The 15,702-nt window shown below is 43.6% G+C and overlaps 1 protein-coding gene across 1 annotated transcript in view; it reads right to left on the bottom strand.

Moving 5' to 3' along the window:
* Positions 1 to 15,458, bottom strand: part of LOC309359849 (transient receptor potential cation channel subfamily V member 6-like) — a 98,733-nt gene extending 83,275 nt beyond the window's left edge. The window contains exon 1 of the mRNA XM_081894076.1: positions 15,381 to 15,458. Coding sequence (XP_081750202.1) covers positions 15,381 to 15,415 — 35 coding nt within the window. The 5' untranslated portion in view covers positions 15,416 to 15,458. The remainder of the gene's footprint in view (positions 1 to 15,380) is intronic.
* Between the last annotated feature and the right edge of the window lie 244 nt (positions 15,459 to 15,702).

The raw sequence follows: 15,702 nt of genomic DNA, 5'->3' as shown, positions 1-15,702 counted from the left end.
AACAAACAAACCCAAAACCCTTTCAGCTTAACTCTGGAAAATATTCAGGATTCACCCAAAAATGAATGCAAAATGACAGCACTGAAATGAGAGTTTGCATTTCAGATGTAAAACTTCTGTTGCAGTCTTTGAATGCTTTTCTATTTTGACGTCTCTTCGTTGTTTTGATTTTTGCAGGAAGCAAATGCACGCTCTACACTTGCATGCTGTCTTATACTACCATTTACTAAATAAAATTATATATCAGATGCTGTCAGACACTAATTACTGTTGCATGCCATCTATCACATACTGTCAGCTGTTAAATATCAAACTCATACGTAGCATTGTCAAATACAGGTATTCAATATTTGAAAAATATTAGGTACCGTATTTGGAGAAGATTCAACATTAAAATCTGATCTGCAGAGGAGGATTTGGGGGTAGCAATTTATTTCATTTCCATGCTTTCAAATTGTCTAATGTCTGTAGTATGTTCATGAGCTTCAGCCAATAATAAACTGAACAGGCAACATTAAGTGTCTCTTACTTTATTTGCAGTACTAGTTTGGATGTAGTTCTCCAGGTCTTTCTACTCACAAGGTTACTGATTCTGTAAAAGATCACCCTGGAATTTCCTGCCACTTGAGAATATAGAACAATATTTTTCCTTTCTCTCTTCAATACTTCCCCTTTGTTTGTACGACTGCATCACTGCCTGCCTATCTACCTCAACTTTCAAGGACTAGAGGACAAGCTATGTTTTTGTCAACATTGCAAGGAAAGGGAGATTCCCAGATTTATATACAAAGAACACATACCAAATGCTCTGAGTTTTTAATTCTATAAGGGCTGGAGGTGGGAATTTAAACAGCTAGGCTTCAAAAGATGTGGCCGTTGTGTGAACTTACAGAAGCTCCACTCATGCATTCTATGCGACTGGGGTGTGTGTGAAATGGGGAGGGGAATGTGTGCAGGGCCCACACCCCAAATCCCAGCATGCACCAGGTCCATTTCCGGCCTTTCCGCATTGTGTGTAAAGGTCTGAAGGGGGATTCCACACTCAAAATAAAAAAACAGAACCAATGCATGCTGAGATGTTTGGATGGGGTTTGCCATGAGCCCCATGGAGAAACCATGCTGGGAATAGTCTGAGGTGGCAGAGGAAAGTGCCAGAATTGAACTCCAGTGGGCAAACCCTGGGGAGAAGCCAATCTGACGATCAGGCCAGACCCCCTCCTCAGTGTTATCGGACAACTTGGGCTTTATGTCATAGCCCCCTAATATGGTGCCAGAATCACCCCTGCCTCCAATAACCCTCCTCCCATCAAAGAGGTGCCTGCAGAGAGATAGGATATTAAGGTCCACAAATGACAACATTTTGGAGATCCCAGGTCACAAGGTGGTTAGATTGGTCTCAACTAGGGCCAGGGCCTTTTCAGTACTGGCCCCGACTTGGTGGAACGCTCTGTCACAAGAGGATAGGACCCTGCGGGACTTGACATCGCAGGGCCTGCAAGACAGCTGTTCCGCCTAGCCTTTGGGATGCCAACTATGCAAATTTCATTTATTTGTTCATTTATAACATTTATAGTCCCTCCTAGCAGCTCAAGGTGGCATACATGATTCTCTTCTTCCTCATTTAATCCCCACCACAACCCTGTGAGGAGGGTTGTTGTGCTGAGAGGCAGTGGTTGGCCCAAGGTCACCCAGTGAGCTTCATGGCCAAACTGGGATTTGAAGCCAGGTCTTTAACCACTATGTCATGCTGTGGCTTCCCCATGCTTCAAAAGGAGAGCACAGTGGGCATGTCAAATGTTTGGACAATGTCTTAGCTTACCTCTGTTGCACCTGCTGACTGATGTGCCTTTGTAACCTGAGTTACGTACAGTAGTGCATTAAAGCCTTTGGTAATCCAAGTTGAAGGGACGCGGGTGGCGCTGTGGGTTAAACCACAGAGCCTAGGACTTGCTGATCAGAAGGTCGCCGGTTCGAATCCCCATGACGGGGTGAGCTCCCGTTGCTCAGTCCCTGCTCCTGCCAACCTAGCAGTTGGAAAGCACGTCAAAGTGCAAGTAGATAAATAGGTACCGCTCCGGTGGGAAGGTAAACGGCGTTTCCGTGTGCTGCTCTGGTTTGCCAGAAGCGGCTTAGTCATGCTGGCCACATGACCTGGAAGCTGTACGCCGGCTCCCTTGGCCAATAAAGCGAGATGAGCGCCGCAACCCCAGAGTCGGCCATGACTGGAGCTAATGGTCAGGGGTCCCTTTACCTTTACCTTAATCCAAGTTGAGAGTAGTGCATATACCTTTCTCCAAAAACCCAAACACATGAACGAAGATAGGCGCACAAGAGGAATCGTGTCACAAGAAAGCCATTTTAAGACTCCTGTAAAGTTCCCAAACTGCAACGGTGACAAATTGCATCTTCTTTTTATTATTGCTAGTGAAGCACAGAATGTTAAGGCCAAGTTGCCCCCAGTTCTCACCTCCTTGCTTGAGGCTGATTCTGAGAAACAATTGAGATATTTCCACCTGCCTTCTTCAAACACTAGAACTCGGGCCATCAACCTGCCGAACCCAGTTGGCATCTAGTTCAAGCAGAACAAAGAGATGTATTTGGTTGCGCAATGCATAATTAACCTTTGGAATTCATGGCCACAGGATGTTGTGAAGGCCACCAGAGTCAACGGGTACACAATATGTTTTGAAACCAGGGTGATTGCAGAGATTGTTATAACTAAGGTCCATGGGCTCCCAAGCTCAGTTGAGAGAAGTGGTGTACAGGTTGTCTTGTGACTCCCGTAGTATTGTTTATCAAAGTCTAAGCTAAATGATGAATGTGGAATGAATTGCAGAACTGAATGATTCCCTGCCACTTTCATGACAGTCATTTTTTTCTTGGTTGATAACTTTCTTTCTTATTCTGTTTCTCCACATTTAAGAGAAACTTGATATACAGAAGTGTAGCAGCATCTCTCCATAGTGTTTAGATGCTCCCAGATGCACAATTTGCAAACAGGTCATTGAGATATCACAGGTTGCTTCCAATTTTTTTTTTTAATGTATCAGATTTCCCCCAGGAAGGGTAAATCCAGATTAAATACTGGTGGGAAATATGGGTTTGCATTTTGATGCCAATGATGTCATTTGAGACTCATGGTTCGCTGCTCGGAGAGTTCCCAATCCCACTCCTCAGCTCATAGCTGTCAACCGTCCCTTATTTGGTGGGAAGGTCCCTTATCCCAGCGCCGTGTCCTGCTGCTGTCCCTTATTGATGATGTCCCTTAAATTTCCCGGCTTTCAAAGGAAGCGGCTCCTCTCCCTCCCTCCCTGCCGGCCAGGGAGGAAGGAGGCCCCAACTGTGTTGCTTGGCTGCGTTGCCCACCCAATAAGGAGTCTAAGAATGACTGGGGGGTGGAGCTTGCATGCCTTGTGCCAATCAAATCGGCCACGTTGCCTGGGAACTCGCCTTTGCTCAGCACTTCCCAGTGAAGAGGTGACGGTGGTTTTCCTTGCTGCATCCCCTTTGCCGGGTTGCTGCGCTGTGGGAACCAACACTTGAGGCTTCGTTTGGCTGCTGGCTGGGCTTTCTGCCTTTGGCTCGGAGGGGCCCAGAAGTTGAACATTACTGTGCTCCTTGGAAAATCCCTTATTTTGGCTGCTGGTCCTTTATTTTCAAGGCTGCTGGTCCCTTATTTTCAAATCTGTAAGTTGACAGCTATGCCTCAGCTACTCCCAGAGATGTAAGGAAACCTCCTCAGAAATGTCACTGTGCTTATCATAATTCTCCTAACTTCCCTCAACGTTCACACAGCAGGCCATCTAAATTTTAGCAGAATTTGGCAGAAAGTTAAGAAATATGCAGTAATTGCTTGAGAGACTCTTGCTGCTTTATTTTGAAAGCTTTCTTCAGAATTCCTACAGCTGCCCTATCTAGCAAGATGCTCCAGTTTGACGTCTCATTAAAGGTAAAATGATTTTTATGGCAGGTCAGCTCCTCACAGATAGCCTAATTCCCACTGAGGTAGTATATCTCTAGACTTTCTCAAGACTTCAGGTATATTTGTACTGTATACTGCTTCATACAAAATAAATAAATCCCTGCACACAGAAAACTTAATGTCGAGGATCCAGCCTTTCTTTCTTTATCACGTGCTAGTTTTTTGTGTGAAGGGATTAAAAAATAAAAATGAGGAGTGTTCAGGCATATAAACCCACACTTGCCATCCAGAGCAGTGCAGAACAGACACCTGTTTACCATCTCCGAAAGAGCTCTCCATTCCTGTGAAGGGAGGCACCTTGCAGCAACGGTCTCCATTTCTCTCTGCCCCTAGGCCATCCTTGATGGGAGGCGAGGGGAGAGGCCCTGGAAGCAGAAAGCCCAGAAATTCTCACCGCCTCTCCTGCCCTCTCCCAGGTTCAAGATAAACCCCATGAACTTCTGTGGTCAATAAAGGTTTTTCGTTTGTTTTGTTTTTACAGTTCAGCGGATAGGAACAGTCTCTTGTTTTCTTTACACAGAAGCAATTTTGGTCATTGTTTGTTAACTAAGGCAGGCACGAGAGGGAAGGGTGACGAGGAATGTAAACTATTCCCCCCTCTCCCAAGCCAATAAGGCAGTGAGAGCAGCACTTGTGCAAACATATATAAGTGGGGTTATGGTTGGAAAAGTACCTCCCCATGTATGTGTGTAGGGTGTTAGTGCCACTCATATCTGTGTATATGGCTGGGTGAATGGGTGCAGATGAAATGGGAACCCAGCCATGCTGACGAATGAGTTCTTTGTTATGTTCCATTGCATACAGTCTCTGTTTTTCACAGAGATACCTGGTTCGGGAGCAGGAAAGGTATAATAGCCAGTCGGTGGTGCCAGACTAAAGAATCACACGGAAACTTCCCCTCAATTTTTATTGATCCCCTGAAAGCCTATGTCCACAATAGGATCATATAAAACTAACAATAAAATAATCAGCAGGTTTGGAAAGATAAGCTTTAGAGATTGCAGAGTATTTTGCATCTCCCACTTTAAAAGAGGTGCGGGTGTGTTGAGCTGATATTCAAACACCAAGTGAAGAATTATTTAATAAATGTGCATGCTAAGTTTCACTTAGATCACTTAGTGCAGTACTCAAAACACATAGCAGATTTGGGTATACTTTACATCTTTCCTCAGCACCCCCTCAAATGGGGCAAAACGGCTGGGCTGGGGAACAAGCATGAATTATAGACCTGTGCCCTCATAGTCCTGTTTCCTTGCAAGTGTTCAAGGGCAAATATACATTACAGCGCATTTGTCGTATTTCTACTTCTGCCTCTTCTACAGCAGATTTATAGCTCAACCTATTGTTAAAATCATGCCCTGACTCCTGAATATTAAACATCATTTTCACATATTAAAGTTCAAATAGGATCTGTTACAAACACAGACCCTCCAAGCGTCCCTATGTTCCAGGGACAATCTTGGGTTTACAGAAGCCATCCTGGTTTCTGATTTGATCACAGACCTGGAATATCCCACTAGTCTAGGGCCTTGCAGGGAGCGGCCTTCACGACTCCCAGCCGGGTGATGTCCCTCTGGTCTCACTACATCACTAGTACTTTTTAAAAGAGAGTCTAATTTCACATCTTCATTTGCTTAGGAAACAAACTGCAGCCTATTTAAATTATGTGGAAAATGGACAAGGTCTCAATGGCAGAGCAACTGGTACCACATGCACACATTAGCAGAACAAGCAGGTCAATGTCCTCCTTTGGAGAGGACCTGTGTCCATTTGAAGGGCTATCAGAAGGTTAGGATAAGGACAGGTGGCAGGATAAGGACAGGTGGCAGTTCTCTGTATGATGTCCTCTGTTTGAATGGCTGTCCATTCCAAATCTGGGTTAAAAGTAAAGGAGGAATGCAGGGGCCCAGGAACTGCCCATCAGAAGCCATCACCTTGGCAGAAGACTGAGCCCATGCACACAGGCCCTGGTCCTCCCCACAACAGTGAGATGTATTCCTCTAAAAATTATAGGGTGATGTCTAACATTAGTCATACTCAAGAGTAAAATCATGCATCCAGCTAATTCATACTCAGATTCACTGAAACCAATGGGTCTACTTTGTATGACTCAGTAGGGTAATAGTCATTTTTAAATGTGCATCTATATACAGCATTTGCAAATCAGTCTCCTCTTTCTTTTCTTTTTTAAAGCCATGTGTCAGTGGCCATTATAAGCAAAGAGGCCAATTTCAGCAATTCGGAGAATCTAGGGAAGCAGTTGCAGTAAGTACTATTCTTCAGTCTGTGTCTCAGACTGGCTGGACTCTGAGGAGGAGTGGGAGGCACCAATCGGGGAACCCCCAAGGGAGACCCCAGAGGAGGAAGGCTCAGAGCCTGGCGATTGGGAAAGGGACAGTGAGGGGAGTTCAGAGGGAGGAGATTGGGAGGAGGAGCTGGATGCTGAAGGGCAACAAAGTTTAGTGAGCAGAAAGAACCTGTGGATGGAAGCAGTTCAGACTCCGAGACTGAAGCAGAGGAGGGGTGTCAAGAGACTGATGAGGAATCCAGGGAGTCTCCCTCTCCTGCTACGACAAGCTCCCCTCCAGCCTTGTCTCCAAGAACGCACAGAATAATGAGGAGAGTGGAACAGAGGCCAGAGATGCTCAGATGCTGTTTGAGACTGCTTGGGAGAGGAGGAGCCTTAGAAGGCAGGGACCTCAGTCCTGACAACTGCTCCACAGGGCCAAGACCTACTGGGAAGTGTTGCTGAGTTATATGTTCATTTCCTTGAATAAAAAGTTGACTGAGCACTGACAACTGGCCTTGCTTCTTTGTGCTGACCTGCATCTGACTCCAGCCCTGGTAGCCTGGCCCTCTGTTTCCCCCCTGATCATGGGAAGTGCAGTTTGACCCTAACTCTGCTTAGAAGGAAGTCCCAGTGATCCGGCCAGTGTGCTTTGGGGGCACAGCTATAACCCAGTGGGGGAGTGTGTGTGTTGTAGGGAGGAGGTCACAGATTTCCAGATATGGCTGCTAGAGGAAATCCTTGGAGAGACACTGTCAGTCATTGATACAAAGCCAGATGGGAGCACTGGCCTAATTCAGTTATAAGGCAGCTTCCTTTGTTCCTGTGCTTAGGGTTGCAGCCATGAAGCTCAATTCCACGGATGAATTTGTATACACAAGATGGCAGCTTCAGGCTTGCAGTCTAGGAGTTGCCACAGTGGCATCATTCATAGAATCATAGAATTGCAGAGTTGGAAGGGACCCCGAGGGTCATCTAGTCCAACCTCCCTGCGATGCAGGAATCTCAGCTAAAACATCCATGACAGGTGGCCATCCAATCTCTCCTTCAAAACCTCCAAGGAAGGAGAGTCCACCGCCCTCCTAGAGAGTCTCTTCCACTGCCTAACAGCTCTTATTGTCAGAAGGATCTTCCTGCACTTAGTCAGAAAGGCCTCTATAGGCATATATTGGCATTGTTGGCAACCGATGACACACAGCATGGCATTACCCTGGCCTCCTACTCTAAGTAAGTTGATCTGAGAACAACAAAAAGCAGGACATAAAAAATATGCTTGTTCCTGGCTTATTTTCACTAACTACAGTCAATCCAGAAATCTCTGAGTGTGGATGTCACAGGAAACTGTGGTTAGTTTACATATTTGTTGCACATGCAAACAAAAAATTACACATAACACGGAGCAAAATAACACCGTATTCCGAATCTTGGCAGTCTCTCAGAGTGCACTAATATAAACACTGAACCAGATGGACCCCTAATGAAACATTTTCCCCCGTGAGAAATCATCTGTCATGTCACTGACATTTTCCTGCCAGGTATGAAAAGAAGAACTACTGAATAGTCATGCAAACAAGCTATCATCTCAAGCAAAAACCTTTCATTGCAGTCACTTTATATGTAGTTAGGATAACTAGCTAGACAAGTCAAGTGTGGTCTTATCTGGAATACGACCAGCAGTCAGCCCCCATTTTCACATGGGCCAGTGACTGCTAAAATGTTAAAGGAAAATACCAGTTTACCATCTTATAGATCAGCCTTCTGCTCTCTCTCAGTGGCAATGTTTTCCTTGCACCATGCAAGAAAGAAGTGTACCAAACAAGGCAAATTCCTTTAAAAGGAATGATTTTGATTAGGAGAACTTTAAATCTATTGGCAATGGCAAATGGATTAATGACGTCATGCGTTACACAACTGTCGTAACAGTGAAATGAAATTTCTTCTGTAGGTAGTGGAACTGTACATCTATTTCAGTCACTCCAAACCCTTCCCATCCACCAACCAGGTATTCTATTTCAACAAAGCAATTTTCAAGGGGAAGACGGCCAGTATGCTACAAACAGGAGCAATGATTTAAAATTAACCACCACGTTCTTTCTTTTTAAGCTAACCTTTTAAAAAAATAAGCACCTAGGCTTCATTCATTCTATCATAGAATGTTCTCTATACATAGGAGTGAGGAGCAACTGCTGTCCTTTCCAACTGTACCCCATATTACTTTTCCAACTGTACAGCCCATTTACTTAGCTCCATAGAATTCAATGGGGGCCACTGAGATCCAAGCCAGCCCCTCTTCCCATAGCCTTTCCCTTATTTTCCTGTGCAGGTCATGTTCCTGTAGTTTGTAATCCATGAGATTTGGGTGGATTACATTTCCAGAATGTATTAATTTGGAAAGAAAACACTCATTTCCCATCAAAGCCCTGAAGTGACGCCATGTCGAAACTAAAGACATTTGCACCCACTGTATTAATGCTGCAAGGGACTTTTTTATGTGTCATTATGACAGGTGGTGGAGGGAGCGAACCGCATTCTAGTGAGTGAGCCTGTCCCTGGCTATAGTACTGGTGTTAGCCCTCTCACTGGTCAGAGGTGAAGGAGTTAAGGGGCAGAGGGATTAGGAGAGGGAGGCTAGGAAGATGAAACAGGTTGAAAAGGCAACTGAAACCAGCTTAAGTTATATCGCTTTTCAAAACTATTGGGAATTTTTTTATATAGTAAATGAAGGGATTTCACTCTTCTGAAATTCATTATTTACAACTTTAAAAAGGGACACAGGTAATTTTCACCTATGATCTCTGTGGAGATTGATTTCAAATACTGTGCATGTATACCTTAATCAGGTATCTGTCCCTAAAAAGTGTTAGGAGAGGTATTAAATGTTAAATTGAAAGGAAACTGAAGGAAAATGGAAGATCAAAGAAGACTTAATCCTGATAATACAGGGACAGTAAATTGTAGACAGATGGTGGACTTTGAGAAAGTAGCCCCAAAAAGAGTTTAATTAAGTCAAATTTAAACCGAAAACTCAGAAAAATACCAAGATGGAGATTTTAAAGAGAATCGAGAAAATTAAAAAAACTGAACAGGAAAAGCCAAGAGAAATTGAAGATAAATGAAGGAATGTGAAGGGGTGGGGAGAATCAAGAAGCTTTATTTACCTTTCAAATTAGTCTTTGGATGAAAAGAAGGAGCACATGGATTTGAAGTCTGCTTAAAGAAGAGGGGAAATGAGGGAAAATAGAAGGCTTTTCTTTTAAAAGGCAACTAGAGAAGTCATTTCATGAAGGGAAAGTTTGGGGTTTTTGTTGCTGAAGCTAGAAATGTGCATGTCAAGAGAAAAAAAAGCAAAGAAGACAAGGATTTTATTTTAATTTTGCTAAGCATCCTCTAGGAACAGCTATTTGGCACATAGCTCAGACAACACAAAGCGGTGACTTTATACAAAGAAAAATGTGGATCCTCCATTACTGAAGGTGATACCAATTTACCAAAATACCAATTTTAAAACCAGGTCTAGCAGTCAGCTTCCTTTGCCAGTAACTTAATACCTGGAAACTAGTGCTGCAGTTGAACATAGCACATAGCTCAGACAATCTATTTCCCCCCCATAACTCAGTTATCTTTTTCCGTGCAATGCTTTGTACGGAGAATCAAGAAAATTAAAAATACTTAACTGGAAATGAAGATAAATGAGGAAGGGGAGAATGTTATTTACCTTTCAAACTGATGAGTCTTTGGATGAAAAGAAGGAGCACATGAAAGGGTACATGGATATGAAGTCCGTTTAAAGAAGAGGGAAAATGAGTAGGAAAAATGGAAGGCTTTTCTTTTAAAAGGCAACTAGAGAAGTCATTTCATGAAGGAAAAGTTGGGGGTTTTTGTTGCTGAAGCTGGAAATGTGCATGTCGAGACAAGGAAGACAAGGAGAGGACAAAGCTGTTCCTTATAATTTCATGTGGGCTCAGTTGCCTTAGAAGGAGAGAAAGACAGGTAAGTTAAAAACTTGCTGAAAAGGCAAATAAAGCATTTTGAGGATGAACCTGCTGGTGGCCACTGGAAAGTGACTGCTCAGGGACATGGCAAGTCCAGGATCCTGGGGGAAAGTGCTTTCTCTGAGGGAAGTTCCTGAGAGTGGCTAGAGTGCTGGATTAGGACCTGGGAGACTTGAGTTCAAATTCTCACTCTGCCATGAAGCACTCTATCTCTCAGCCTTACCTACCTCACAGGGTTGTGGTGAGAATCAAATGAGGAAGCAGACTAGAACATCAACTCCACTAAGCCTTTCCAGCAGAACCTGCAAGATTACAAAAAGAAATGGGAAATGGAGCTCAAAAGGTAACTATGGAGCAGGCTAGGCAAAATTATCCCTGATGCATAACATGGCTCTTTGGTGGTAATAACCAAGGTTTTTGGATTTTATTTTATTTTTGCTAAGCATCTTCTAGGAACAGCCATTTAGCACATAGCTCAGACAACACAAAGCGGTGACTTTATACAAAGAAAAATTTGGATCCTCCATCACTGAAGGTGATACCAATTTACCAAAATACCAATTTTAAAACCAGGTCTAGCAGTCAGCTTCCTTTGCCAGTAACTTCACACCTGGAAACTAGTGCTGCAGTTGAACATAGCACATAGCTCAGACAATCTGTTTTCCCCCCATAACTCAGTGATCTTTTTCAGTGCAATGCTTTTGTACTGGCCTCTCCTTTTTAATCTCTTCATCCGCTTCTTGAAAAAATGGCAGTCAAAATGGCACTCTGTGACTGAACCACATCTAGGTGAGTATCCCTTGCTTGACTAGGGAGGAAATATCTAGTCAAAATCGAACTCTGTGATTCTTCATTCGTTTTAACGTTGCGGCAAGATGATTTGCGACCTGTTGCGATAAAGGATTCTTCTGTATATTCCTATCTTAAAATGGAGCTTTCAACTCTGGAATATGTCTCCAATGTGTCTTGAAAGTGGAGGATTCCAGTGGAGGCAGAATGAATGCTTGTAGAGCTGTACTGAAAGGACTGGCCTTTCCAGCAAGAACGACAAGGTGACATAATAAATGGGAAATGGACGTCAAAAGGTAACTATGCAACAGGGCAGGCAAACCTATCTCCGATATGTCATGTGGCTGTGGTAGTAATGACTCTAAAATCATGGCCTATGATTTCATTGACAAATGAGCTAAGGGGGTGGATTAGGCTGTCACCCTGGTGATCAATGGGGTGTCGCAGCCAGATCGCCCCTACATCCTCTTCGCCTGTCACTTCTCGCTTTGAAGCAACCATCGCAGCTGAAGGAAGGTAACTGCCAAGTACTCTTGAATATTCAGAGGCGATGACAGGCTCAAATTCCTCTCAGGTAAACCCTAAACGCTACATCACAATGATAGCAGCAATATATTATGCCTGAAGGACATCTAGGTGAGTATCTCTTGCTTGGCTGGGAAGACAATTTATATTACATTCTTCTACAACTCTTTGTGCAAAGACTGTTTCAGGTCATAGGAGAAGGACGATCACACCGCCATGAGCGCACTGGAGAAAAGGTAGGTTACTGATGTAGTAATACATAAAATACACAAGTTCCTAAAGAGCTTGCACTTAGCAACATTGGTCATTCAATCATTCTTTTCAGATGAGCTGGGAACTGAAGACGCCAGGTGGCTGCCATTCCTGTTTCCAAGGGAACTTCTACTGTCAAGGCCTTTTCCTGTGTCGGTCCACAATGAGGTACACTTGTGGGCGGGACAACACTCTTTCTTTTGTTCCAGATCTTCTGTTTTACAGACGTTGCAGAGTTCACTGTGTCTGAGGCAGAGCTGTTTTGTTAACTCCCAAGATGCAAAGTGAGTAAGAGCTCTTGATACATCAAGTAAAAACCTACAGTTATTATTGAGAGAAACTTTCATTTTGATTGTGTAACTTTAGGTAACCTGCTGCTTTTGGTCTTCTGTTTCTGTAGGAGAGAGAAAAGGGGCTGAAGACCCCAGTCTCTTCCAGGTGCATCTCATTGACACCCTCTCTTTACAGGTGTGTCTGAAGAGCCCACAACACTCAGATGAAGCCACCTCTTCCTGCAGAGTCACAGAAGTCATGGTGGACGTATTTTACAAACAAACAAACAAAACAAAAAACTAGAAAAATACCAAAATGGAGATTTTAAAGAGAATCAATAAAATTAAAAATACTTACGTAACTGGAAAAGCCAAGATAAATGAAGATAATTGAAGGAAGGGGAGAATCAAATGTTATTTACCTTTCAAACTGATGAGTCTTTGGATGAAAAGAAGGAGCACATGAAAGGGTACATGAATATGAAGTCCAGTTAAAGAAGAGGAAAAATGAGTAGGGAAAATAGAAGGCGTTTCTTTTAAAAGGCAGCTAGAGAAGTCATTTCATGAACAGAAAGTTGGGGTTTTTGTTGCTGAAGCTAGAAATGTGCGTGTTGAAAGGAAAAAAGCAAAGAAGACAAGGAGAGGAAAACGCTGTTCCTTCTAATTTCATGTGGGCTCAGGTTGCCTTGGAAGGAGAGAAAGACAGGTAAGTTAAAAACTTGCTGAAAAGGCAAATAAAGCATTTTGAGGATGAACCTGCTGGTGGCGACTGGAGAGTGACTGCTCAGGGACATGGCAAGTCCAGGATCCTGGGGGAAAGTGCTTTCTCCAAAGGAAGTTCCTGAGAGCGGCTAGAGTGCTGGATTAGGACCTGGGAGACTCGAGTTCAAATTCTCACTCTGCCATGAAGCGCTCTATCTCTCGGCCTACCCTACCTCACAGGGTTGTTGTGAGGATCCAATGAGGAAGAAGACTAGAACATCAACTCCACTAAGCCTTTCCAGCAGAACCGGCAAGATTTTGAAAAGAAATGGGAAATGGAGCTCAAAAGGTAACTATGGAGCAGGCTAGGCAAAATTATCCCTGATTCGTAACATGGCTCTCTGGTGGTAATAACCAAGGTTTTTGGATTTTATTTTATTTTTGCTAAGCATCTTCTAGGAACAGCTATTTGGCACGTAGCTCAGACAACACAAAGCGGTGACTTTATACAAAGAAAAATTTGGATCCTCCATCACTGAAGGTGATACCAATTTACCAAAATACCAATTTTAAAACCAGGTCTAGCAGTCAGCTTCTGTTGCAGTAACTTCCCACCTGGAAACTAGTGCTGCTGTTGAAGGAAAGTAACTATTAAATACTTTGGACTTTTCAGAGGTGGCGACAGGTGCAAATGTATTCTGATTGAAGGGCTTCTAGGTAAGTATCTCGTGCTTGGCTTTTTCCACCTGCAATTCTTGTGCTGAGACACTTTAAGATTGCAGTGAGAGGAATCATCACAGCAGCTTTGGCTCATTGGAGGAAACGTGCAATATAAATGGAATAACACATACAAACCAAGGCAGCCAAGGAGCTTATATGGAGCGATTTTGGTCATTTAAAAATTTTTTTTTTAATAGAAGAGCTAAGCAAGTTCCAGGTGGTTGCCACCTGAGCTTCCAGCAGGAAGAACCTTATGCAGTCAGGACACAGTACAGATCCTTTCCTGTGTCACTGCTGACTGAGGTCTATCTGCTGGTGGGAAAACCCTGACTTATTCTTTTGCTCCAGCTCTTGCTTTTTACACCCCTCCAAGAGCTCCGTGTATCTAAAGCAGTTGATGCAACATGAGCTCAGTTCTTGATACATCAAGGAGAACCCTGCAGTAGATGTTTGAGGGACACCTGCATTTTGACTGTCCTGCATTACATTATCTGCTCTTTTCCCCCACTACTCGGGGATCTTTTTCAGTGCAATGCGTTTGTACTGGTTTCTCCTTTTTAATCTCTTAACGCGCTTCATGAAAAAAATGACAGTCAAAATGGCACTCTGTGACTGAACCACATCTAGGTGAGTATCCCTTGCTTGACTAGGGGGGAAATATCTAGTCAAAATGGAACTCTGTGATTCCTCATTCGTTTTAAGGTTGCGGCAAGACGATTTGCGACCTGTTATGATAAAGGATTCTTCTATATCTTCCCATCTGAAACTGGAGCCTTCAATTCTGGAATATGTCTCCAATGTGTCTTGCAAGTGGAGGATTCCATTGGAGGCAGAATGAATGCTTGTAGGTTATAGAGCGGTACTGAAAGGACTGGCCTTTCCAGCAACAATGACAAGATGACATAATAAATGGGAAACGGACGTCAAAAGGTAACTATGCAACAGGGCAGGCAAACCTATCTCCGATACGTCATGTGGCTGTGGTAGCAATGACTCTAAAATCATGGCCTATGATTTCATTGACAAATGCGCTAAGGCGGTGGATTATGTTGTATCCCTCACCGCTCCGCGTGTGTCCCTCCCAAAGCTGTGCACTCAGTGGAAGAGGACAAGCATCCCAGGTAGAAGGAGTGTACCATTCTTCGGTCAAGGGTATACGAAAGCTGTGCTTCCCTGGTGGAACCTCTAAACTTTTTGCTAAGCACCTTCCAAGAACACCATTTAATACATACTGCAGCACCTTACTTGGATGTGTCTGGAGTCTTGGAAGCTTGACTACCCTATGTTCTCCTCCAAATGGACCTTGAGCTTGTTTGGAGGTCCTAGCAGTAGGGTGCAGCTATTGTATACCCTTGACCGAAGAATAGTGCACTAATTCTATCTGGGATGGTCGTGCTCTACCACCGAGTGCACAGCTTCAGGAGGAACACACATGGAGTGGTGAGTGGGGTAGGGGACAACAGCCTAGCCAGCCAGATCTGCCAAATCAACCCTGGCGATCAATGGGGTGACAGATATCACAGCCAGATTGCCCTCACATCCTCTTCGCCTTTCACTTCTCACTTTGAAGCGACCATCGCAGCTGAAGGAAGGTAACTATCAAGTACTCTTGTATTTTCAGAGGCAATGACAGGCTCAGATAACTCACAAGTAAACTCTAAATGCTTCATCACAATAATAGTAGTAATATAGTTCTATACACTACCACTGAAGGACATTTAGGTGAGTATCCCTTGCTTGGCTAGGGAGAAAATCTCTGTTGTGTTCTGTCTGCAACTCTTTATGCTAAGACTCTTTCAGGTCGGGGTGACTAAGTCATCAGAAGAGGCTTTATTCTGCGTCACCACAATGAGGCTCACCTGCAAGTAGGAGAAGACTTCTTCTTTTGTTCCATCTCCTCTTTTCTTCAGACTTCCCAGAGCTCAATGTACCTGAAGTGAGAGTCACCTGCTGTTTTAGGTAAGTTCACATTCCACTACTCAGTGTTTTCTCCCCCAAGACAATGTCTTTTGTATTGGTCTCTCCTTTTTCTCATTTTCTTTTCTGCTATTCTCTTCACAGGTCTATCTAAAGAGCTCCTCTTAAAATCTTCAGGTTTTCTTTTTCCTGAGAGAACATTCGCAGAATGTTCTCTCAGGTTTTGCTTTTCCCCTTGTTGCATAGCTCAAAAAAAAAGCAAAA

This window comes from Podarcis melisellensis (assembly GCF_964234715.1).
Source record: "Podarcis melisellensis genome assembly, chromosome: 17".
In the NCBI taxonomy this organism is placed as follows: domain Eukaryota; kingdom Metazoa; phylum Chordata; class Lepidosauria; order Squamata; family Lacertidae; genus Podarcis; species Podarcis melisellensis.
Note: the sequence above shows the minus strand (reverse complement) of the source record. Positions and strands in the feature narration are given on the sequence as shown.